Genomic DNA, 27,049 nt, shown 5'->3' on the forward strand with positions numbered 1-27,049 from the left:
GACCGAAATACCACCAATATTCGCCGACGTTGTTTCCAATAGCTATCGGCAACATGAAAATTCGAAATTCCTGTTTGCGGGACTCGTCTTTTATAGTATAGCCACCGCCCGCCAGCACAAATAATGGCTCCTGCAAACTTTTTGAATAATTTCCATGCCCTAGAACTGCTTACTTTGTCTTTCTTTCTCAACTTCTATTACATCTTTTCTAAATGTTTACTTTTAAACTATCCATGTTTACCTATACTTCAATAAATAATAAAATATTGTTGCGCCAAAACAAAATAAAACTAGCATACTAAAATCCTCGTATAGTCTTGATATAAAAATGTAAAAGTATGAAAAATCGAATACCATCTCGTACATCGTTGTACTGGTTCATAAATCCAAGTTTATAGCGGAAATAATGTTTACTTTCCGCTCAACATACGATTGTAGACTGGAAAATTGTCGCCTGGTAGATATCGAGGAGCACTTAGAATTTCCTTAAAATACATATTGAACCGGATTTATAGAGGGAGTAAATCGCCGTCTCCGTTTCAGGTACATTATGAAATCGGCGTTCTAAAATGTGACCAAAGTGTTCAATTATCCTGTCTTAATATATCCTAGCTACTACTCATATATATCTTTTGACAAAATTTATATAATATTGATTTCAAAAGGCAATAAAAATATATTTGTGCGGGACGTGCAATTTCACTGAAAACACTTTTGTCATATTGATCTTCTTCGTAGTTCGGCGACGTCACGTCAAGCATGTAGATTTTATAGATTTTCAAATCGGTAAGTTTGCCAGCGTCATGACGATAAAGTTGTCTTTGAAACAAGACACCACGTCTAAAACGTTTGACCTATGCGTTTAGAGAATTTACATAGTTGCAGTGACATTTTGACTGCCCTTTGTGTTGGAGCTTACGACATTCTTAGAGTTCCTCTTAATGAAGTAACCGTTCTATGCGAAAACTGTTTAGTTACTAATTAAAACGTATATGATTTTAAATTATAAACAATGCATAAATACATATTGTAAATGAAATTCCTGATGATTATCAATCCCGAAACCGGTAAAAAATATTAAATATTATTAAAGCAATATAATCAAATGAAGTATGTTTTGTATCTGGATTAATTGAAGAGGTAATTTATAATTATTTTAATATTTAATACTTTATTCATTAATTTCATTATTCGAAAATGCTCATTTATGTTGATGTGCTGTTCCGAAGTGTATATTGATTTTATATAACCACACATTATTTTTTTAATATTATTTGTTTGGGTTAATATAGAGTAATATAGATATTATGATGTTAAAGTATAATTTAGTTTCCTCCCTTGTGCTACTGAAATACGTACAGCTATGCGGCGCTGTCATGTTGCGACTTGCGTGCTCACCGCGACTTGTCATGCGTTTCCAGGATAGAGCCGTGATGAAATTCAAACCTCATTGGTCGCGTAGATAACTTGCTGATGAGGCGGTAACGACGTTATCGTACGGTATCAGTCAGTTAGGGTATAAATGATGATACTCGTTCCTAGGAACGATATAAACTGACTTTTTAAATTGTCCGCAGAGAGGATTACAACTTGCAAACACGTCATTTGCAAATAAAATTAATTTATCAATAATGGAACGCGGTTTGCGTAATTATGAGGGTGTAATTGTCCGACGGCGCTGATGGTTGAAAACTGCAAATTTATTTAGCGGCGTGTAATTGACTCGGCAGCAGCTAAATTGTCAAAGCAATTTTACCGATTTTACGACACTCATTACTATGTATAAGGCCACTAATTGTTCGACATAGTCCTGTTGATTAGGTATGCAATTCTCACCCAACCCAAGGACCACTAATGGACATTGCAAAGGAGAATTTACTATTTCAGACGTCACTATCCCTAACCTCATCCGATCATTCACCGTTTACCGAACCCCTACATGAAGGAATCTTACCATGATTAAAATTAAATTTTAATTTACATCTCTAATGCTTAAAAGCGTCTAACTAACGGATGATCGGGGTATTTAGGTAAAAGGTAACAACACCCTTGGATATTGTTCAAAATAGAATTAGATCTTTTGTTGACATTGTGGGTTCGCCTCCGTTTACGCAAACAAACACGCGAAAGTGATTTTCCAACCGCTGGCGTCAAATTTGTGGTCCATCCGAAATGAGGGAGGATAGGGATTTGCGCTTATTCCAGGTTTAATTTAAAACGCTTAACGACGCGGGATGACCCGCGAGGAGAAGTCCGAAAATTTCGTTTTGGAAGTTCATTTTGCTGTGCGGCAAGCCGCCGCCTCATGGTCTCTCAAATCCGGGCTATCTGTCACCGTGTATGCTCCAGTTGCGGAGTCGCTGCATGTTAAAGTTACAAATGAACTCTCGCACAACGCCAGGAAATCGGAGGAGTGGTTAATCCTCCCATTTATAGAAGACCGGACCGGGTTACTCCGTCGTCGGAACTTGTTCACGTTTCGCCATTATTCGGACGTCCTGAAAATTTGTGTTTCAAATAGGAACTCGATCGACAAAATATCGTACTCCAACTTCCAGCGAGTCAAGTTCTTCGCCGGCGAGTTCGACTCCGTGACGTCGAATCAATAGTAATGGTTTGGCTGGAATTTATCATAAAAATTCGTGACGGACAGTCGAATCGTGGGGCGGTTGCCTGACGTCTAAACGTTAATGGAACGTTCGACGGGCATTTTAAATAACTGGGAGTGGTCGACTACGAATTAAAAGCCCCACCGACAAAATAGGGGAACCATAATGCATCTTTTAATCCACCGTCACGTTATATGAATTAATAGCATTAAATGGGGTGTGACACTTTAACTACACAACAACAACGACAACACCATTATTCGTTTCGTGTTTTTTCATCACGCAAACACTACTTTGTACATTTGAAATAATAATTTTCTACAAAACCGTTACAAATTAACACATCTTGCGCGGGAAGCGACTAAACTCGTTTTGCATGGTATTGATACCCGCTACTTCTTGGCGGTAAAGTGCTCGGTTATAACAAATTTTAAGTTGCCACGGCGATAAATCACTTTATTTTATAAAAAAACTTTAAATTTTATTTAATTTAACGTTTATTGCAAACGATTAAAACTTAGCGCGCAAGTTAAATACTAAACAATCTGCGACACAACTAACATAACCTAAAATTAACTTAACTGAAGTAGCGGATTTCACATATTTGGCGGGAAGTGACTAAACTCGTTTTGCATGGTATTGATACCCGCTACTTCTTGGCGGTAAAGTGCCCGGTTATAACAAATTTTAAGTTCCCACGGCGATAAATCACTTTATTTTATAAAAAAACTTTAAATTCTATTTAATTTAACGTTTATTGCAAACGATTAAAACTTAGCGCGCAAGTTAAATACTAAACAATCTGCGATACAACTAACATAACCTAAAATTAACTTAATTGAAGTGGCGGATTTCACATATTTAGCGGGAAGTGACTAAACTCGTTTTGCATGGTATTGATACCCGCTACTTCTTGGCGGTAAAGTGCTCGGTTATAACAAATTTTAAGTTGCCACGGCGATAAATCACTTTATTTTATAAAAAAATTTTAAATTCTATTTAATTTAACGTTTATTGCAAACGATTAAAACTTAGCGCGCAAGTTAAATACTAAACAATCTGTGACACAACTAACATAACCAAAAATTAACTTAACTGAAGTGGCGGATTTCACATATTTGGCGGGAAGTGACTAAACTCGTTTTGCATGGTATTGATACCCGCTACTTCTTGGCGGTAAAGTGCTCGGTTATAACAAATTTTAAGTTGCCACGGCGATAAATCACTTTATTTTATAAAAAAACTTTAAATTCTATTTAATTTAACGTTTATTGCAAACGATTAAAACTTAGCGCGCAAGTTAAATACTAAACAATCTGCGACACAACTAACATAACCTAAAATTAACTTAACTGAAGTGGCGGATTTCACATCTTTAGCGGGAAGTGACTAAACTCGTTTTGCATGGTATTGATACCCGCTACTTCTTGGCAGTAAAGTGCTCGGTTATAACAAATTTTAAGTTGCCACGGCGATAAATCACTTTATTTTATAAAAAAACTTTAAATTCTGTTTAATTTAACGTTTATTGCAAACGATTAAAACTTAGCGCGCAAGTTAAATACTAAACAATCTGCGACACAACTAACATAACCTAAAATTAACTTAACTGAAGTGGCGGATTTCACATATTTGGCGGGAAGTGACTAAACTCGTTTTGCATGGTATTGATACCCGCTACTTCTTGGCGGTAAAGTGCCCGGTTATAACAAATTTTAAGTCCCACGGCGATAAATCACTTTATTTTATAAAAAAATTTAAATTCTATTTAATTTAACGTTTATTACAAACGATTAAAACTTATCGCGCAAGTTAAATACTAAATAATCTGCGACACAACTAACATAACCTAAAATTAACTTAACTGAAGTGGCGGATTTCACATCTTTAGCGGGAAGTGACTAAACTCGTTTTGCATGGTATTGATACCCGCTACTTCTTGGCGGTAAAGTGCCCGGTTATAACAAATTTTAAGTTCCCACGGCGATAAATCACTTTATTTTATAAAAAAACTTTAAATTCTATTTAATTTAACGTTTATTGCAAACGATTAAAACTTAGCGCGCAAGTTAAATACTAAACAATCTGCGACACAACTAACATAACCTAAAATTAACTTAACTGAAGTGGCGGATTTCACATCTTTAGCGGGAAGTGACTAAACTCGTTTTGCATGGTATTGATACCCGCTACTTCTTGGCGGTAAAGTGCCCGGTTATAACAAATTTTAAGTTCCCACGGCGATAAATCACTTTATTTTATAAAAAACTTTAAATTCTATTTAATTTAACGTTTATTGCAAACGATTAAAACTTAGCGCGCAAGTTAAATACTAAACAATCTGCGACACAACTAACATAACCTAAAATTAACTTAACTGAAGTGGCGGATTTCACATCTTTAGCGGGAAGTGACTAAACTCGTTTTGCATGGTATTGATACCCGCTACTTCTTGGCAGTAAAGTGCTCGGTTATAACAAATTTTAAGTTGCCACGGCGATAAATCACTTTATTTTATAAAAAAACTTTAAATTCTATTTAATTTAACATTTATTGCAAACGATTAAAACTTAGCGCGCAAGTTAAATACTAAACAATCTGCGACACAACTAACATAACCTAAAATTAACTTAACTGAAGTGGCGGATTTCACATATTTGGCGGGAAGTGACTAAACTCGTTTTGCATGGTATTGATACCCGCTATTTTTTAGCGGCAAAGTGCCCGGTTATAACAAATTTTAAGTTCCCACGGCGATAAATCACTTTATTTTATAAAAAAACTTTAAATTCTATTTAATTTAACGTTTATTGCAAACGATTAAAACTTAGCGCGCAAGTTAAATACTAAACAATCTGCGACACAACTAACAACCTAAAATTAACTTAACTGAAGTGAGATTCGATACAACCACAATTAATTCAACAGCTCGAACTAACTATGTACAAAGCAAACTTTAATAATTTAACAATTATTATTTATTAAAATTTAAATGAACGGCTTTGTTGGGTTATAATATATATTTTTCTTCATGATAACAGTTGAAAAGGCAAACCCTTGAGTAGATTTTTTTATTAATTATCTTAATACTCTTTCGTAAATTACTCAGGGAATTAGACGACGCGGTTGTGTCGTTATATTATTACATTAGTACCCCCTAGAGGCAGTAAAAGGGTGGCGGTAACTGTAGTGATGCAGAGCGAATTAAACGAAAATAAACATAATGACACCGTCCGTTTTATAATAAAGGCGATTAAACGTGGCAAGATACGCTTTGAGGTTGCAAATGCACGTAAAACTTGAAGAAAAAGCTTTTATGTCGCAGATGTTTGCAGGTCTATGTAAGAGACGCCGAATAAATTCTTGATGAGTTCTATATCATCTCCGGTTGGTTTTTGGAGAGAACTCTTTCATGGCTGACACTCGAGTCCCCTAAATAAACCATCCTCGAAATAATTAATATCAAGTTGACCGGACTTCTCTGCCATAAAAGATTTAGGAGGATTCCCAACGACGAGCTGTCCATTAAGAAACGAAAAATGAGAAGAGAATTTTTTTTTATCGTAATTTTGAAAGCGAGAAATCCGCAAAAACTATCGAAGTACCATTCCGGATCAGCTGCACGCCTCGAGACGATTGCTTTGCAAACTTTCGGCATAAATACACCTAAAGCGTTAGGGTGGGTTAAATTGTAATTGAAATTCTTCAGATTAATTAAACTGATCTTGAATAAGAAGTGCTTTATGCTGAAGCCGTTTAAATCTGAAAAGAAACGCTGTTTTTCACACTTCGTTTTAATTAATTTTATCGACAGTCGAATGAAATCGTTTCCAGTGGTTTACACTTTTTTATTACATCAAACAAATTTCATAATGTTGAGAAGCACAACAATTTCTTTTGTGTTTCGGAGAATAATCAATACAATTACTGCTTAATTATACATACTGCTTCATATTTCATTCAATTCCTTCCCTTTATTCATATAAACTTCTATTATATTTTAAATAGGTAAACAATTTTTTTGATACATAAAATATAATTGAAGTGCGTAACTAACAAAGGTATCTTTTTCTTTTCATGTCATCATTGGTAACTAACGTTGGTGGTGGCTGTGTATTTCGAATTCATCTACAACCAAAGCTCTTTTATCAGGGACATTGAAGACATATCAAAAAGCCGGTTGCGACAATGATATCGTGGTGCTCAAGTGTCCCGCAGGGACCAACATCCTGATCCAGGTAGCGCAGTACGGAAAGTCGGCGCCTTCTAATGGATTGTGCGGCCGTCGGGAGGTTGATGACGGCACAGCTGGGTCCTGCTTGTGGCCGAAAGCACTACAGGTCAGCATGAAATTTTGATACAAACCTCCAACATTTTTTATTTGCGGCCGCGGCTATCGTATACAAAATAATACTCAAGTTACTTGAATTACTGCCCTCGTTGAATGAGGGTTTTAAAAGATAAATCAAAATTGTGGGTCCACGGTTGGCTAGTCAATTTACGGAAGCTGTATTGAATTAATTAAATTCTGACGTTTCATTAGCATTGTAGTATTTTAGTTTACTGGGTCGGTTTTACACTTCCGGTGCAATTAAATCTGTAATTGAAAATCAGTCATTTCCTATTTGTGCGTGTTTGCGTGGGACGCGAGTTGTCATTATTAATATGACTTGAATTATTTAGATTTAATTATCTCTAAGCGAAATACAAATCATTATCAATTTATAAGAATTTTCCCGGAGATTGTGAAAAGTAGCGAAGTTAGTAAATCAATTTAATAAATAGTTATAACTGGGAGTAGTATAGTTTATCAAAGGGTGGGTGTAGCGTGAACGTGAGCGGTATATATCCCCGGCGGAAAATAGGGCGTTCAACGAAGATTTAGTATGGTATTATAACCTAAGAGAGGTATAGGATCCGCGGGACAAAACAAATCATGGCTCCTAAAGCGAATTTTTCGCTGGACCGACCGAGGAACGCAATTATGGTTACATAGTCGCCGGGGCCCTTATTCAAAAACCGAGGGGCTTCGCGAAATTACGACCACTGGCGACCGAGAAAAAGTACCTAACAAAGCGATAGCAACGGTCGTATGTCTTCCTTGGCTTCGACTTTCTCATTTCTTTATTAACGTTTCTTTTGCCGAGCTTTTGCTAATATACTAACAGCACACACAAATAACGACGAGTGGTAAGTATCATAAAACTTTCATACTTTGTACCCACCACACAAAACACACTCGAGCACTTTTTTCGTCTTCTTTTAAACCAAGGTGGTAATCAGTAAACGTAAGAGGTTAAACTTTAGATCTATTTTGTTTGGCGTATTGTGTGTGGTCACTTTATTTATGGATACATGGCACGTGAACGTAAGTGCAATACTTTATCTATCCGGTATATAATTAGAGGTACAAAACCAGGGCAAATTCAACTCGACCGCAAGACTACGGCATTATGAACATTGAGAATTAGTATCCGATGCCCGTAGGTCATTATTGCTGCACATTAGTTGGTTATTAGTATTGATCATCGTTGCTGTCAACGGTAGGACATAATAACTAACCAATTTACGTATCGATGCAGAATTCGTCGTGTTACACCTGAAACCAAAACGCGTAAAGTTACACTTGATACTATGATACGCAAAGAGGATTTCCCGCCACTTGGGGTCTATAGCTTGTGATAGTCGATTTCCCACCGGAAATTTAACCCTCTCGCATTCGATTATTTAACGTAGAATAAGTGACCCAATTTCAACATGAAATAGTTATTTTTGGATTTTTCACCAAGAACCATACATCACCTCTTACGTTCACTGATAACGCCTCGCTCCGCCTTACGCTGCCAGTTAGGTAGTCGAAAATTCAAACAATCCTTTTTCGACTACCTACTGTAGCTTGTTGCGTTTGTTTTCTTCTTCAATCGAGGGAAAATAACAGCTGATCTAACTGACAGTACCTAGTACTCGCTCTTACAGACCGTGGTGGAAGCCTGCCAGAAAAAGAGGCAATGCAAAATCGACACATCGCCAGAAACGTTTGGGGGCGACCCCTGTCCCGGCATGCAGAAATACGTCGAAATCGCCTACAAATGCAGACCATGTACGTATTTTTTCCCACTCCCCCATTGATATTCAATATAGCGCGTGATGACAGCAATTTCGCAGCAAGGAGCCACGACGCGCCAGCACTATTTCGGTTCTTTTGTTTTCATCCTTCCGAAACAATCTAACGTCGCGATTCAAATATCCACCTCCTAAGTTCGGGCACTTTACACAAGACGTGATTTCAAAATTGTACGAATATTCCAATGCATGGCGAAGTGGGCGCCAGAATCAATATCAGGTACCCCGGAAGCGCCTTGCATAATTTATACAATTTTACCTTAAGTTTCAAACTTCTAATATCAATTTAAATAATTATTTTTTTTATAACCCAAATATAGTGTGTTAATTAATTATCGCACCCGACGTCATCATTGCAAGTATGCAACCAACATCGCAGATGATGTATTGATGCGTATTGCGCTGTGATATTGGTTGCATACTTGCAATGTATAACAAAAGATTAATAAAATTATGGAATACAATAAAATAATCAACAAAACGCGAACTGCAACGAGAATAAAATAAATATAAACATTTAAAATAGTTTACCATGGCATATTTTTGTCGACAAGAAAATATTTTAAAAAATCTAATATTTGTTCGACGCAACAATCCAATTGCGAACTCCATTCTGATTTATTGTTTATCTATTTTTTATGACCTTGCAGTAGATATTGTGGCAAATAAAATGCAATTGGAAAGATAGGAATTTCTATTTGGCAATATAGGCGGACTTTGTTCTTTTAGATGAATTTCGCAGCAAAACAGCGTGTGAAAACGAAATACTTCAGTTGAAATGTAACCCGCACTCAAGAGTCGCAGTTTACAGCGCCAGTTATGGCCGAACTGAATATGAAAGCTACCAGTGTCCCCAGCCGCAAGGAGTGGCCGAAGAAAGTAAACTAAATAAATTTTGAAAGAGATAACTTTGTTTTGTATGATTTCTTTTAGCTTGTTTAGTAAGTTACGCTATGGAAACTGTGATGCAAATATGCCACGGAAAACGAAGCTGCGAACTATCGGCTGACGCTAGTACGTTTGGAAATCCCTGTAGACCAGAATCGAGGATGTACTTGAAAGTGGTATACACGTGCGGTAAGTTCCAAGGTTTCTAATAATTTAGCGCGCCAACAAAAGTTCTCCCCTTACGAGGTCCGGAGCGAATTTTCTTTCCGGGCCTCGTTGGTCCTTTGGGTTTGAACCGTTGCGGTCTCACCTCGTCGTGAAATGATTTACAGTGCCACGAAAGATCCTAAAGGAGCAGTACGAGGGCAGGCTCGAGCCTGACGAATTGGAAACGGAAAATGACAACGAAGACCCCGAGTTTGATAACTACGACGACGGGAAGGAATTCATAAGAGAGTCGGCCGCCTCACCACCCGCCCCCAGCATCGTTGGGTCGCCGAAAGGGGACAACCTAACAAACGACCTGGCCGCCACCAGTTCGAAGCTGCCCCCGCAATTTAAAGCGAAGGAACGCGAACCAGGTACGTACCCCGTCTCACCATCTATCTCCGATCGGGCTGCTAACCATTACAAATTTCTGAATTCAATACGCGACGCCAATATCCGCGCGAGGCACCAGGTATCCCGACTTCGCGCTCGGTTGGGATTAAAAGGCCCCACCTGATTACTTCATAAATATTCGAGAATGCTTCAAGTTCGATTTTTGGACGAATTGGATTCGCGTTTCCCTCTGAAAATTGATCGTCTTTTCTTCAAATTCGTAAAATTTCAATTTTAAGACACGAATTATACGAAAAATAAAAACAATAATAAAACTAAAATTGCAATTTTATTTTCGAATCAACTTTAAAAATAATTGAATGAGTCCGTATACTTCATCCCAACTTAAAAGTAGACCAATAGTTTCTAGAAAAGCAGTAAAATCTCTCAGTAACATCTTTAATGAAAAAACTTTAAATTCTCCGTAAAAAGGTATGACGGTTTTAGTAGGAAAACGTCAGAAGAAAATGTAGGTTAGCAGCCCTTATGGTAGTAATAACGGGACAGTGCATGTTCGCAGTAAACGTTACCATACTTTAGGAAGAACCGCCGCTTTTTAAAGCTAATCGCCCGGCTTCCTCGCACGTTCGGAGACCGAAGGCCGTCTGAAACCGTGTTTCCGTTGCAGCGAGCTTTGATTCCCTAGCGTCCCGAGCAAAAAGCACGCCTCGCGCCCACAAGTCCTACCCTCGATCCCACCGCCCCCATTACCGCCACAGCCGAGAAAAAAGCAAAGCCCTCAAAGACATGCAGGCCGATCATATCCCGTTCAGATATTGCAATACCACCAAACGCACCGATAGCGATAAAGGTATAGGATTCGTTTCTGATTGGATTAATACCTACTGGTTTCTTACACGTAAGTAACATCCTTTAAAAATCCCGCTTAATGTGCATTTTATAACTTTATAAGCATGATAAAGCATGGTTTTTGTTAAATATTCTCTTTTGGAAAACAATCGCAATTACAAATTTAAACAGTGTTGTTTCGATTCAAAAGTAAATACTCAATAAAGCCACCATAAACGCTGTAATGAGGTTATAACTAATTCAAGAGCCATTTGCTTGCTTAAGCGAGGGTTGGATATCTCGTGGTAATTCTACATTATCTATGGATGCATATTTATCAGTTGGATGTTTATTTATTAAGCACCTCTTGACTGTTTTCGGCATTTCATTGATCACGTTTAATAAATAATTCCAAAAGAGAACGCAGTTGACGAAGAAAAAGTTTTTTTTAACAAAAATAAATTTTTCAGAAAATCAAGAACGCTTTTATTTGTATTTAATCATAAGCGTGGGCGGCGGGGTTGTTCTGTGTCTTACCATCCTCGTGGTAAGACTCCTTCTCCAACGACGTAACGCAAAACAAGAACCCAAGTTTCAACAAACCGACATAACAGATAATTCACTCCCTAACGGATTCACCGATGACATTAGTGAAGTTGATGCTGACATCGACCTCACGCCATCATTACCACCAACTCATGTACTAAGTCCTCACACTGCTTTACCCTTAGGGAGTATAGCCGAAGTGGTGAGATATCCCCAGGTTCATAATCATACCCTGAGGAAACCAAGTATTGAAATGGACGTACCTAGGAGTTTAAGCGGATCCGCAAATAGCCATTATTATTACGGGTGACCAGAGTACCCGGGCAGAAGACAAGGTCCCGTCAACGCGACACCAACGTCTACGTGCCCGGGACAGCGTACCTACTGTTTCTAAGAGTGGACCAGACTTCCTTAGTGTGTATGTGTGACTGTTATATTTATTTGTACAAAATATTCCCCGAAAGTGAATCTGTCTGTAAATAACTGTTTATGCAAAAAATAACACAGGGTGAATATGAAACCATCTCCCAGAATATAATTAATTAGAATTTTCTAAATATACCTCAAATATTTTAAAGGAGTAGATTTCTTAATAAAGGTGTGTTGTTCATAACTTCCTAATATCTGGTAAACTTTAAACTTTAAAAGCTATGCGAATAGTGTCATCTATGATTAAGTCTTGGAAACTTTCTGAACAAACTATTTTAAAGAGATTTTAACAAGTTCACGGCATAACCGAGTTTCTTCCTAAGGGTATGATGTTGAAATACTTTTCTCAAGACTCTACATACATAGTTTACGGTAATTATTTCCATTAAAGTAAAAAAAAAAATGCATTTTTTTTAAGGAAATGTTGAAAAATAAGATTTAAGGACAATGTTTAAGGAAATTCTTTTCATATACTTTATGAATAATAAAAAATTTGATGTAAACAAGTTCTTGGGGATGGTGGAATACACAATAGTAAATAGGTCGGATGAAAACTGAATTATAGATGGTTTCGCGAATAGAATACCCGTTTTATTACTGTGACTTTACGGCTCGGTATACGCGCCCTCCTTGATATTATGTGTTTCATAATCGCTACGGACAATGGACGGATGTGAAAACGAGCAGGCATAAACGGAGATATAACCATTTAAGTTAGTTCGATAAGTTGTTCAACGCGATCGTCTTTTGTACATACATATATTTCTAATTGAGACGTAATCTATTGCCACGTTAATAATCGTATAAATTATTTATATCGATACTTGGTAGCGTAACTGTTGTTGATCCTGAGGGTGTTCGAATGAAATTTTACCTATAAACGCATGTTATACGTGTTATATCTGTACCACGTTACTCTCCCGGTGTTCCTTACACCCACACCATAGATAAATAAAATTAAATTAAATAAATTAAATCCTGTACATATATAGGAACAATTATGGAAGAAAGTATATATGTGAACATGTCTCTAAATCATGTTTCTACAAAATTTATGTATTTGTACATTAAAATATATGAAAATCCAAATAAGTTGTTTTATTTAAAAAAAATTGAATCAAGTACAAGCAAAATCGAAAATTGTGACAAAATTTACTCGACATTTAGCTCCATCTATGAAAGGTAAGTTGTAACAATCTCGTGGAAATACTAATAGTCTTCTGTACGTTGGATCAATATGGTTTGTGGCTGGTAGATGGCATTGTTTTCATGATGCCGGAGCTCGGCCGGGGCTGGAATAATTTAGTTTTTTGTAAAGATGCACAAAAAAGTGGCCGCGTCGCTATTCCACATCAGTTAGAGAGTTGAAGGTGGACACGAAAACTACATCCCGATCTAGTAGCAAGTGGAGGGTTTATGCCAAGTACATGCACTGATTTTTTTTACCGATAGAGGGACGTAGTACCTGTCTACTGACCGCGCAGGTAGAAAAGTGTAAAAGTGTTGAAGTGCGTGTAAAGAAAGGATAGAGCTTTTGAGATGGCCGCTACCAGTGTTGTCGTTCTGGACAGAGGAAATAACACGACATGTACTATTAATTTACACGGTAAATAGACGTTTTTCGCTTTTACATATGTTCTGCTACAAATAAAAGTCGATTTTCAATGGAATTCTCATGTTTTTACAAAACCGTTAAAAAAAATGCTTGAAAAAACTCGACATAACCTAACTTTTTTTTGTTTACACTCGAATTCATATCCTATTCACTTGTTTTCATACCAAGACATTACTTTGTCAACTTTTTCAGGTTGTCTATACAAAAATTAATTATTTCTAATTTTATTTTAAAGGTGCTACTGTCGTTTCTTGGAGGGTTAACAATCAAGAACAATTATTCGTCAGGTAATTAATTATTAAAAATTATTAATTACCTTAATAATATAAAAATTTACAGCAAACAAGCCGTCTTTGATGGAAAGAAACCCATCAGGGGTGGAATTCCTTTCGTTTTTCGTAAGTTAATACAATTTCATCATCACAAATTTTTTCATTACATTTTATTTCAGCTCAATTTGGACCTTGGGCATTTGGCCCCCAACATGGATTTGCTCGCATCATTAGATGGAACTTGGAAAAAGCGCCTGAACGTCTCTCCAGTGGAGATGTTGAGGCTATTTTTTCACTTATGGATACTGATTTCACCAGATCCATGTGGAGCTCTCCGTAAGATATTTTATTAACTCTAAACCCCACTGGGTTAAGTTATAAAGTTAATAGAGAAACCTTGACTTCTTTCTTTTTTAACTATTGCACATATTACAAATTGTTATTTGTTAGGATTATTAGGTGGTCAAAATATTACAGAGATTTAACCACAACCAACATTGATTAAGCTTACTATGGGGAATATGTTATTTTACCTGATTAAGCTAAGTTATGCTTTGAAATTAATATTATAGCAAGACTTAGTGAGGAGAATCTGATTATATCGAAATCACTTCATGCCAAGGAGTTGTATTAATTCCATATCCTTCCAAAATTGATGAACATATTATATATTGCAGCCGACGATTTTATTTTTTAAATTTCTAAAACTTGGCATATCACTATAATTTGGCAAAAGGAACATTTTATCTTAATAAACTTCTGTTGTACCTTGTTCAGAAAGACCACTTTACCTGCAATGATTCACAAATTTTTGCATTAACTTTGGTACTTTGAAAATATTTAACTAAGTATGCACAATATTATCTAATTTATAGCTTCAGCGCATTCTTTGTACTAGATGCGCTTTCATTAATTATTGGAGATGATTCTACTTCTAAATTTAGAATTGTACCGATACTTAACCACAATAAAAGTTGATTATTGTTGAGATGAACTTCCCCAATTCGAAATTACTCAAGTTTCCACAACCTCAATGTTATTTATGATGATCAAAAACATTTTAATACAATTTTTAAGAGCACTGGAGATTAATGAGAAACTGGATTTCAAGGAAATAATGATTATGATGATAAATCCAAAAATAAGGCCGAAAGATGTACTCCAAGTAGTTGTACAAGCAACATGATGCAAGAACATCAAATCCTAGACATACTACGTTGCCTTAGCATACATCATGTAATGATTAATGGTGTCAAAACACTATTAAATTTGGCTCCGGATATAGACGCTTTTAAGCTGATTTTTAGGCGCTATTTTAATTATTGTTATACATTATATTTTTATTTATACAACGCTTACATCATTGTTTTTAACACATTTTGCGCCGCCAAAGTCTTACCGTGTATCGGGCATCAATACCATGCAAAACGAGTTTAGTCGCTTCCCGCGCAATATGTGTTAATATAATAAGTTTGAAGAATCGTCTATACTTGTTCTATAATTAACTCATATTATTTGCCAATCAACTATAAAATGTGCAATTTATTAAAATTCGTAATGAGGCGATTATTTCATACTCGTGATTCATTGTAAGACAATTCTTGTTTTATAAATTTCTAAATAATCTTCTTTCAATTATTATTATTATTTTGTACTTAGATTAATATTTTAAGAAAAAGATATATACAAGTTTCTTTTTTTTAAAGATTCCGCCTAACATACCGCTTGATATTGCGTGAAAAGGAACTGCATTTTAATATAGCGATATTCAATCCAAGTAAGGATATAACGTTCAGTTTCAATATGCTGTTGCACACCTACTTCAAGGTGCCTGATGTACGACGATGTCAAATAACGGGTTTGCATGGTTGTACATTTGTTGATAAAACAAGAGATGGGGCAATTTATCAGGAAGGGCGAGATGTGGTGACGATTTGTGAATGGACTGATAGGATCTATCAGAATACTCCCCAGGAGCATATCATCACTAATGTTGTGTCGGGGCGTAAGATGCGCATCCAGAAATATAATTTTCCGGATACGGTTGTTTGGAATCCTTGGGTTGATCAAGCGAAGGAGACGGCTGATTTTGGGGATGATGAATACCCGAATATGATATGCATCGAAGCTGGACATGTGTCCACGCCGGTGATCCTGCTTCCAGGCACCGCCTTCGAAGCTAGCCAAATTTTACAAGTGATGTAATTAAGTATTTATTAAGTACACATTCGATCTGTTCCTTCTTCCAGTCCACGTCGACATCTATTATTATTAATTTAATTTTTAATCGGGAGTATTGTTTCTTATTTTTATATTATTTTTCTTTGCCATCATCAGGGCAACTAGGTTGTGATTGACATTCACATGATCGCGAGTATAGTATAGATTTTTATTTTATTTGATGATCTTTTTTATACTATTACAGTTATTTTATTATAAAATTTTTCAAACGTGGGACAATATCTTTGTACCACATGTTCTAGCCTTAATTGGTATACGACTGGTGTAGAGCATAGGAAATTTCCGTATTCATTGTGCAATAGTAACGCGAGATGCGTTTGCTACTAAGTTATTATTGATAAGCGACTATTTAGAATTACAGCTTTATTTAATAAACTTTTAAACATATTTTTTTCCATTTATTTATTATACTATACATCCTAGAAAATCTAAAAAAAAATCGTTACCGTGATAGTTAGTTAAATTTAGAACCATACAGTCCACGAAACGGACGGTAATACCTAATTTTCTTTTTTGAAAATCGAAAAAAATTGCGTGCTAACTTTGTGTCCTAAAATTAATTCCGCATTCATTCAACTGTGATACCCCACGTTCAACCCTAAAGCAGCTGCCGGATTGGTGGGGAAAATGTCGAACCATTCTTACGCCAATCGATGGTTTACAAGGACGACTATTGATTAGAAAAAAAAACTCAATTTACTTCTAACCAGAAAAAAATCTCGCATAAAATAAGTAAGGTAAGTTTCTTTTCAATATTTTAAATTTGATAATGGAAAAATCGTGTAGGTGAACGTACTATCAATACGATCCATCAACTCTTTTATTACTTTAAGTACTTCACAATACGATTCCATTCTAAATAATCATTGAAGAATAGGCGTTTAAAAAGAACCGGCGCAGTTGATATTTTATCATGGGCAAAGTGGCGCGTTTGCAAAATAAAAAAAACAGTCCTAGGAAATTTCCGCAAACTCATTATATATATGTTACATGATACCCTATCGCGATTAATACAATAGGTGTATTACAGTTAATCCTCTCCGAATTGAGCCGTGCGATAATACTTAACTTTGCCGAAACAATTGGCCAGATAAGAAGACCGCTACCATTCGGTGCACTCTTGTACGATTCACGCCAGATAGCATGCGCAAGGTGAATCCGCACGAGGGGGTTAATTGTAACGAACGTGGTTGCCGGAGGTGTGCATTCGTTACCGGAAGACTGTTACGTCTGGTATTGTTCCAAAATTCGAGTAGTTAGAATAAATCGTGATTATATTATAATTATAATAAGGTAAGAATAAAATTATAGCAAATAATTTTTATTTAAATTTAATTTAAATTTAAAAAATTAATACTTAAAATAGTTTTTATAAATCAATACAATTAAATTTATTTAAAAAAGTTGTGAAAATTGTCTACACAAGGACAAGAAAATGACATTGTGTAATAAAATTTCACTTTTGCATATATATACAGGACGTGGTGTTCGAAGTAACGCAGACAGCGTCGTTACGCGTCGGATTACGACGTGATCATACCAATTCGCAAAATCCGCTCTTTGCCTCAATTACCGGAACGGTTTAACGGCATTTTTTGTTATTTTTTCATAGAACGTACGCGAAAACTATTCGGCCGGTCAAAAGTCACACGTGAAATTAAAACAATTATTAGCAATTGCCACTACGCGAGCGCGCTGAATCTTCTTCTGACCGGAACGATTGATTTTAAATTTAGTTTTTAAAATGTTCCAGGATATGATGTTGAAGTTATGGAAAAGGCAGTTTGCCAGGCATAGGTTTCTAATGCAATTTCATGATCCTCAAATATTTTTTAAATCTCAGGTAAGAATAATGAGAATAAACGATCATTTTTAAAAATTCTTTTTTGTAGTGGCAAAAAGATGATAGGCCGAGTTTGTTATATATATTGTATCGATGGTTACTGACAGCATTCCTATTTGGCACCTGGCTACTCTCTGTGATAGATCCAAAACATTTAGATAAAAGTATTCATTTTCGCGCGAAATGGATGATTTATTTGACTAATTGGGGTTACTCATTGTGCTTCCTTCAATCACTTCTATGCGCTCTAACCCTGACAATCTGGTACTGTCAATTTAAAAGATTTGGGGGTAGTGTATGGACTTCTGCTACTTATAGGATGTATTGGGTTATGAATATAATCGCAACTGATGTTGCATTTGGCATAACCGTCCTTTATTGGGCTTTATTATATGATGGTAAGAACTTTTATGCACATTTATTGTAATGAGCGAAAGGCTATAATAACCTTGATAAAACCGGTAAAAAGTAACTAATCACGTGTTATATTACAATAGGGAATTGTATGCTTATTAACTTCGATATGTCTAAATCATGGTAGTAATTTAAAAAATAGATACATTTTTTGATGACTTTTCGGAGAATAATTTCGGAATCATCTGTCCTATTGTCTTTAATTAAGAAAATTTAAACTTAAAGACTCGGTTCTCTTCGGTATGGACCAATTAAACTATTAAACAAAATATATTCGACACGTGAGCTCGGGAACGCGAGAAGGTGGTGCTTCACATGGACATTTAATTAATCGTGATTAAGCAATAACTGAATTATAATTTTTATATTCATTATTGTATTTTAATTTTCGAGGTTAACAAAGTTATTTAATCACCCATATAATTGGATTAGTGTTATCAGATGTTTATTAACTTTTTATGGTAACATTGTTGACAAAATTATTTTTTCGTTTTGCAACGTATAAATTAAATATAACGCAAAGGAATTCAATCGATAATAAAGCAGTAAAATGTATTACACTCTGGTACTACGCATAAATCAGATCTCACAATCAAAACGCCAGAATGAATAGTAAACGGCAATATGCAAAATACTATATAACGTGTTTGATTTTTTTTCTGCCAAACATTTTGTTTCCGGTTATAAATATTTATTACACTTTGTTGCGTACAAAGATTTAACTAAGAAACATTATTTATGCAAATTACTAAGAAAACGGGCATGCGACCAACCTAATCGATACGGAGGTATGAAACGAGGTCAACAAGAGTTATTTTAAATTAACGTATAAATCTTAGGTGCAACCTAAAAACTGTAAAGACATTGAACTACAATTTATTACAATGATTGCCAATTGTCCAATCGATGTTAACTGGTCACCACCGAGACTTAACGTCACGAACACTAGACAATTAAACCGTTTCGAGTAGCGGGATTAAATTGAATCTGCACTATATTTTATTTTTATTTAAACATCTAATGCTTCCATCAACTAGTTTAAAATCCTCTTTATACAACGCGATTACTTCCATTTGGCTTGGCGCATTTAATTTCCTGTCAACTACGATATAATCCGCTTAAGCGATGCTCGTTTTATATTTTATATGATTTCATTCGTTTTCTTTTTATTTTTGTAGAAACCAAAATGGAAGTTGATGCTCAAAACATATTTGTACATGGTACCAACTCGCTTGTAATGTTAATCGACTTATTTGTAGTCGCACATCCTTTGTACCTTGTACAATGTTATTGGTCTGTGTTATTTGGCATAGTATATATCGTATTCAGTATTATTTACCATCTTTGTGGTGGAACTTCAAGGTAATATTTTAAGAAAAAATTGAATTTCTGCTCTATATTTTATCTTGAAAATGTCATAATGATTATATCATAAAATAGCAAATCCAATCGATTATTTTTTATAGCTCCATCATTTACTATCGTAACAGTACCACCATTGTTTCCAAAACCCGAAACCCCTCAATTTACAGTTCGAAATAGGTTACTTTGAAGATTGATATCTCGGCAACCGTTCAATGAAAAAAGTTGCGGTTACGTTTTCTATAACCATAGCACATTTTTACGTCACTTATGAATTTAAACATTTTTACTCGCGAAAATTCAAATTAAGATATAGAAAAGAAATTCAATTTAATACATAATTTTAATTTTTGTATTATTTAGGAATGAAGAGCCATTTATTTATCCAGTATTAGATTGGGGAAAACCAGGGAAAACTACCATAGTATGCGTTTTGGTATTAGTGTTCTTAATCGTGCTACACATATTTTCGTGTTGCATACAATTATTCAGGAGTCATATAGATAAGAAGCTTCGGAAGAAATCGTACACGGCGGAAGTAACAAAGCCGCCTATTAACGGATTTGATAACGTCGCATCCAATGATATTGTTTAAAATTGGTGATTTTCTTGTGATCGCATGGAAGCTGTTACCACTGCTATAGTTATTTATCAAGTTCCTTTGGCTAATGCGCGCAGAAAAAAGACCAAATAACTTCTTTTTTTTACTTTTTACGATTTGTTAATAAAATAAACTTTGTAGAGAAGAAATTTCATTTTTATTCCCACATTCCCAGTGGAATAGAGAAATAAGGAGATTTTAAAACAATCGTATTTAGATTGACATTTAATTATAACCCGTGGGTACGTGAACATAAGGACCCTCCACGAACAAAGTAAATAATAAGCGTCGAATTACGACGCAATACGTCGACGGTGTTCCCAGGAATCGTAAAATATCAAATTTCATTACTCCCGCGGCCAGCGCAACCAATGGGGCGCTAAGGATCGGTTCGTTCACCTGCGGGCGCGTCTTCTTTTTCGGGTCCCAAACTCAAATAAGCCGTTTGATACGGAATTTATGCGCTCTGCCATCCGCTTGCTTGGCAACGCCGCGGTGGACCAAGAATTCTCCTTGGCTTGTTAATTGCTTGCGAGACCGATGCAAATGGTTTATGAGAGCGTGGCGGCGGCGGTGTGCTCTACGGATGGCGGTGGGGGCGCCATCCGCAGTCATCGCAGGTCTCGGTTGCAGAAGGAGCTCACCGAAATCTGGGACGTTTTATTCTCACGATCCATCAAGATAATATATCTTTACCGTTTCCGCACAGTATAAAACAACTAACACTAACATTTTTTTAAAGTTAATCAAAAATTAAATTCCAATCTGTTGAACAAGATTTGAAGATACGGACCGTAAAATATAAAGAAGTATCAGTTGCAATGAGAACGAGTTGAAAGTGGATCTCCTAACCAGTAAAAGTAGCACTCTCCTCTTTGGAACGATGAACACAACGAGTGATCCTTTGAGATCGTTTATCTAGTTCCTGGAACGAGAGCGACCTCGTAAACGGTATGATCTGATCATAATAAACTCGTAAGCTTTATAAGATGAATGGTGATGCAGTAAAAATACCAGTTTTCACTCACTTAGCAGTTCTCGCCATATGAAGGATTTAGATTTCCTATAAGTAGTTCTTGGAACGAGGGGAATCTCGTAAAACTTCTGACTTAACTATAATAGGTGTATTTCGTTGACGCTAAATTATAAATTTTAGTTCGAATTGTGTAATGGGCAATAAATTATCTTAATAATAATGAAATCTGACAATCTTGGTGGTTTCATGATAAACACCTGATAATTTGGTCTCAAAAGATCAACGGAGATAGATGAGGTCTTTTAGGAAGAATGACCTCATAGATCATCCGATACGAGTGTTACGAACTTGTTAACGTATAAAGTCAGGCAACTCAGGTGCGCACAAGGTGTGACGAGTTTCAACGGAAAGTAGTAATCTGGCAGGAGCGAGAGCTATCCCGATAGGAGGGCAAGTGTATAGTTGGATAGGAGGTCGGTAAGAAGTTAAGAGCACATCCGGCGGCTGCTGCCATTCATTAGGTACCTAGTAGTTTTAGAAAAGAATTTGTCGCGCCGGTTGACAAAGTCGAAGCGATCCGGAGGGCGACAAAAGACCAACGATGAACAGGTAGAGGTAAGGTGGAAGGAGAACACAAGAGTGAAGAGACAGGAACGGGGCAAGGGGGGGAAAGATCAAGAGGAAGAGGTGGAGAAGCAGGAGGTGGTGAAGGAGAGGTGGGGAGTTGAGCGGGAGAGGAGGTTCGCGGCGGCCTCTTAACAAATTCGATAATAAAATCGAAAACACAAAGGTAGCGTAGTAGTCGTGAGAAACCGAGTGGGCAAACTGAACCGGCGGACGTGAACCCGACGACGACCCGTTCGGCCGTTCGGTCTCTCGCTCGCTGACAAAGAGGTTGCTCACGTAGCAAAAGTGTCTATTCACTTGAGAAGGAATACGACGTCCGAGGGCCGGAGGAGTGCATTGTGACAAGTGGCAAGTGGAAGCAGTCCCCGTGGCAATCATCTCGCAAATTACCGAACCCGCGTTGCCCGTCCGTTGACGAGTTGAACGGAGTTGACTGGCAACTCCGCTACTAGTAGTACAAGTTCTTCGGGTCTAACTCTTCGGCACCGGCCGCGAAACGACGCGGACCGTCCCCATAGCAACAGAATGTGTCTCAACGAGCCTCCGTGCGGTGTCCATTGATGCGAGGTGCGTGTCCCGGGCGCGATCCGTACGATATGATGGTCTACCCGGACCCTCAATGGACGTGCTCGACCACTACGCCCATGCTCCAACTGTACGAAGACGCCGGATATCGCGGTATGTCGACGACGACGACCACGACAATTTCGACCTACCCCCGTCTTACCTCTCCGCCGATCCCTAAAACATGCCTCGGACCCGCGGATGAGCGCAAAACCGGTGTGGGATCCTTTCGAACCTGTGTCCTCGGTCCTCTCCGCCGCGCCGGACATTGGCAGACGGCAAAAAAGTTGCACACGCGGCATAAATTTCGTTTGAACTGTAACTCGGCCCATTAAAAGTTTAAAAACTCGCCGCGCTTTGTTTCGGGTCTCGGGCGCTCTTGGCCCTTTTTCCCAAAACGGATGTATGTACCAGCGCGAGTTGCCTAATCTGGAAGCGAGATACCAAAACTCGTATACACCGACTTTAAATTTATTAAAACTTACCCCTATATTTTTTCAAATGATAGATGTTAACTAATGTGTATAAGAAACCATTAACTATTTCTAATAACTTTGCCATTTACGGTCGCAATTAAAATTTTACACATAGTTTCCGGGTTATAACCCCATAAAATTCTTTTTTTATTACGTCTATATACTTACTCTAGCTACTAAGTTCAAGTATCATTTATTTCATTTCTAACTATTATCGCAATATATGTAGGTATATTCTTGAAGTAGATACATTGATATTTACAATTTAATTATGTATCCTACAACATTCCACCAACGTATACTTATTTACATATTTTTAATTAACTGTATATCCATCCTACGCGTCTCCGTTTAATTATTTGCTACTGTCCGCAAGATGTATACATAATACATTACGAATAAAATTTTTGTTTTTAATAAAAATGCAAAACAAATATGATTTCGCGAGATGAATGGTAAGCATGTTTCAATAACAACATAAATTCGTCAATTGTAAATGACGTATGCCGCGTTTCGGAGTCAGATTACAGGTTATATTAAGGTGTTTTATGACCGCACTAAACGTCCCGGCAAATGTTCCGTAGCATTTGAATTCGCGAGAGTCGTTCCGGTCGAAAATCGTTTTACGACCGCTTATATGTCAAACGATTGTCGACCGTGCGTTTACGGCTCGTGTGACATTCGGCTCGACGTGACTTCACGCCAAAATTAACAAATAAAGGTGTTCTCGTGACATCCTTTCCGCTTTCTTTTATCCTTCAACGATTGACAACATCATTTTTTTATGATTCTTTTTTTTATTATCTAGTGAATGTGGTCGAGGCCCTACAAGAATTCTGGCAGATGAAGCAAGCGAGAGGTGCGGACCTGCGCAACGGCGCCTTGGTAATTTATGAATCGGTGCCCTCGAACTCGCAGCCATACGTCTGTTACGTCACGCTTCCGGGCGGTTCGTGCTTTGGAAGCTTCCAGGTAACTCCTAATTCGAAAGCCAAACATCTCACAGCGCGGTCATGAAAAGACCCTTTGTATCCGGGGGCCCGCACATAATAGGTCCAGCTCGGGCTTTGTGTTCTAGCGAGGCGCTTATTAAAATAATTCGAGACGAGCTTTTTAGCCGTTTCGTCACGTCGTGTTAGTCATGAATGGCGATGCATAAAGGTTCTCGTTGACCAGACCTGTACACTAAGTTCCACGTTGCAATAAATAATGAATGGTAGTAAATATTATTCGTATTCACTACCATTCATTAATTTTCTTTCGAGGGTTTTTTCGGTTTACTCAATTTAATCACTTCTCATATAAATGTTATTGTTAAAACTTTCAAATATATTACATAATCCTCTATCAACTTTCTTTCCTGTATTACCTCCAAAACGTATATCCTTAACTTTAAAATAGAACATTACGCAACGTTTAAACTTGTTTCAATCGCCGCCTACCGATTTAATCTGAATAATGACCCGCAATTAATCATACATATAATTTTTTCTCGTTTTTTCAATAATATATAGAATTGTCCAACAAAAGCAGAAGCAAGACGGAGCGCCGCAAAAATAGCCTTAATGAATTCAGTGTTCAACGAGCATCCTTCTAGAAGAATTTCGGATGACTTCATCGAAAAAGCAGTGTCGGAGGCGAGATCATCGTTCAAAGGGGATCAAGAGGAAGCTGATAATCCTAATACGGGAATAGGGGCGTTTAGATTTATGTTGGAATCGAATAAAGGTAGAACAATGTTGGAGTTTCAAGAACTAATGACAGTTTTTCAATTACTCCATTGGAATGGTAGCTTAAAGGCGATGAGGGAGAGGCAATGTAGTCGACAGGAAGTTGTCGCTCACTATTCCAATAGAGCCCTAGATGATGATATGAGATCACAAATGGCGTTAGATTGGATTGCAAGAGAACAAGAATGTGCAGGAGCACTTAGGAGGGAGTTAAACCAGGCTGAAAGAGAACTGGAGTCTGCAAGACTGGCGGGAAGAGAACTACGTTTCCCAAAAGAAAAAAAAGATATTCTCGTCTTGGCGCATAGTCAAGTAAATATGAGCTAACTGGCTTTTTTTTACGAATGGTTAGCCACGGATTGGCCAGTCCGATGATATTGTTATTATTATTACTAATTATAAGTGAGACTGTTGAAATGTTGTTGTTGTTTGAGAATGCTGTCGGCGGTCAGAGGTATCCTCGTAAATGGTACATAGCCAACTAACAAGTCAACCTATCCATTCGTTGTTTCGCTATTTTACCATTTTACTTACGTAGGGACGTACGTTCTCGAATGTATTTGTATGCATTTCGCTCCTTTAATAGTTTTTTTGCTACTTATGTACTCTCATATTTACTTTCCATATATGCGTATACATTTTTTTTTTCGTTTTTATTAAACCTACTCCTTTTTTTTATTATCTCAATAGCGTACACTCAGTTAGTTTGCGTTATGACTTATGACGGTGAAGGGAAACGCACTCTCGCGACTTATAGCTGTCGACTCTACATGTATCTTTATTTTTGTTCTAGTCCGTGGGCACTAGGTGTCTAGACTTTTTTTTTATTTTTCAATAATCTAATCGTATGTGATGGACTTCGAATATAATTGTTTTTTTTTGTAGTACGATAGTGTATGGCATTCTACACAGTTATTTATGTTGTATATATTTATATGATACCGTTAACTTGAAATTTTTTTCGCTTAATAATTAATAAATTTTTTTTACCGAACATGAATTTTATGAGTTTTATTTTTATAACAATAACTATCTTTATTAATAACTATAAAAAATTGTAAAAAACCACTGAAGCTTAATATTTAATAAAATATCATAAATTAAAAGAAGATGATTTTGAAATTAAACTTTGGGATTTGGTTGTTTTGGAGTTGAATTTGTTTCGGGTTGGGTTGGCTTACTTTGGGGTAGACTTGGGTTGCTTAGGATTACTTAGTGGTTGGGTTGGGTTGCTAGATTCCAAAAGCAACCCAACCCAGCCACTTGCGCAGCTGTGACTTGCTTCTGGATTGTGTTGGCTTAATAATTAATAATTTTTTTTACCGAACTTGAATTTTATGTTTTTTATTTTTATAACAATAACTATCTTTATTAATAACTACAAAAAATTGTAAAATACCACTGAAGCTTAATATTTAACAAAATATCATAAATTAAAAGAAGATGATTTTGAAATTAAACTTTGCGATTTGCTTACTTTTGAGTTGAATTTGTCTTGGCTTGGGTTGGCTTACTTTGGGGTAGACTTGGGTTGCTTAGGATTACTTAGTGGTTGGGTTGGGTTGCTAGATTCCAAAAGCAACCCAACCCAGCCACTTGCGCAGCTGTGACTTGCTTCTGGATTGTGTTGGCTTAATAATTAATAAATTTTTTTATCGAACTTGAATTTTATGAGTTTTATTTTTATAACAATAGCTATCTAATTATTAATAACTATAAAAAATTGCAAAATACCACTGAATCTTAATATTTAATAAAATATCAATAATTAAAAGAAGATGATTTTGAAATTAAACTGCGATTTGCTTACTTTGGAGTTGAATTTGTCTTGGGTTGGGTTGGCTTACTTTGGGGTAGACTTGGGTTGCTTAGGATTACTTAGTGGTTGGGTTGGGTTGCTAGATTCCAAAAGCAACCCGACCCAACCACTTGCGCAGCTGTGACTTGCTTCGGGATTGAGTTGGCTTAATAATTAATAAATTTTTTTACTGAACTTGAATTTTATGGCTTTTATTTTTATAACAATAACTATCTATCTCTATATTAATAACTATAAAAAATTTTAAAATACCACTTAATCTTAATATTTAATAAAATATCAATAATTAAAAGAAGATGATTTTGAAATTAAACTTTGCGATTTGCTTACTTTTGAGTTGAATTTGTCTTGGGTTGGGTTGGCTTACTTTGGGGTAGACTTGGGTTGCTTAGAATTACTTAGTGGTTGGGTTGGGTTGCTAGATTCCAAAAGCAACCCGACCCAACCACTTGCGCAGCTGTGACTTGCTTCGGGATTGAGTTGGCTTAATAATTAATACATTTTTTTATCGAACTTGAATTTTAT

The 27,049-nt window shown here is 36.5% G+C and overlaps 4 protein-coding genes across 8 annotated transcripts in view; all 4 read left to right on the plus strand.

Annotated features, from left to right (window-relative positions):
• The window catches only part of LOC111425384 (protein eva-1 homolog C), a 112,272-nt gene extending 100,137 nt beyond the window's left edge, over positions 1-12,135 (plus strand). The window contains exons 2-8 of one of the 4 annotated variants that reach the window (XM_023059369.2): positions 6,750-6,949; positions 8,586-8,709; positions 9,462-9,611; positions 9,666-9,809; positions 9,953-10,201; positions 10,849-11,079; positions 11,480-12,135. In XM_023059369.2, coding sequence (XP_022915137.1) covers positions 6,750-6,949; positions 8,586-8,709; positions 9,462-9,611; positions 9,666-9,809; positions 9,953-10,201; positions 10,849-11,079; positions 11,480-11,865 — 1,484 coding nt within the window. In that variant the 3' untranslated portion in view covers positions 11,866-12,135. Of the gene's footprint in view, positions 1-6,749; positions 6,950-8,570; positions 8,710-9,461; positions 9,612-9,665; positions 9,810-9,952; positions 10,202-10,848; positions 11,080-11,479 lie in introns of all 4 variants that reach the window. The other 3 variants (XM_023059368.2, XM_023059367.2, XM_023059370.2) reach the window with 3 other exon arrangements.
• A 1,162-nt stretch (positions 12,136-13,297) lies between these two features.
• On the plus strand, positions 13,298-16,499 carry LOC111425379 (uncharacterized). Its single transcript, XM_023059360.2, has 5 exons — positions 13,298-13,590; positions 13,835-13,886; positions 13,939-13,997; positions 14,051-14,207; positions 15,578-16,499. The coding sequence occupies exons 1-5, from the start codon at positions 13,524-13,526 to the stop codon at positions 16,074-16,076; spliced, it is 834 nt and encodes a 277-aa protein (XP_022915128.1). The 5' UTR covers positions 13,298-13,523; the 3' UTR covers positions 16,077-16,499.
• Positions 16,500-17,049: 550 nt separating this feature from the next.
• On the plus strand, positions 17,050-20,481 carry LOC111425661 (protein rolling stone-like). 2 transcript variants are annotated; one of them, XM_023059826.2, is made up of 5 exons: positions 17,050-17,405; positions 17,866-17,955; positions 18,005-18,353; positions 19,548-19,731; positions 20,095-20,481. In XM_023059826.2, exons 2-5 carry the CDS (start codon positions 17,869-17,871, stop codon positions 20,324-20,326), a joined length of 852 nt encoding a protein of 283 aa, XP_022915594.1. In that variant the 5' UTR covers positions 17,050-17,405; positions 17,866-17,868; the 3' UTR covers positions 20,327-20,481. The 2 variants fall into 2 exon arrangements, with proteins under 2 accessions (XP_022915594.1, XP_022915593.1); XM_023059825.2 differs by lacking the exon at positions 17,050-17,405 and having other exon boundaries at positions 17,611-17,955.
• Positions 20,482-22,076: 1,595 nt separating this feature from the next.
• Positions 22,077-25,705, plus strand: LOC111425662 (Limb expression 1 family member lowfat). The gene is made up of 3 exons (XM_023059827.2): positions 22,077-22,613; positions 23,784-23,947; positions 24,490-25,705. Exons 1-3 carry the CDS (start codon positions 22,496-22,498, stop codon positions 25,030-25,032), a joined length of 825 nt encoding a protein of 274 aa, XP_022915595.1. The 5' UTR covers positions 22,077-22,495; the 3' UTR covers positions 25,033-25,705.
• Positions 25,706-27,049: the final 1,344 nt, after the last annotated feature.

Source organism: Onthophagus taurus, chromosome 8 (genome assembly GCF_036711975.1).
Source record: "Onthophagus taurus isolate NC chromosome 8, IU_Otau_3.0, whole genome shotgun sequence".
In the NCBI taxonomy this organism is placed as follows: Eukaryota; Metazoa; Arthropoda; class Insecta; order Coleoptera; family Scarabaeidae; genus Onthophagus; species Onthophagus taurus.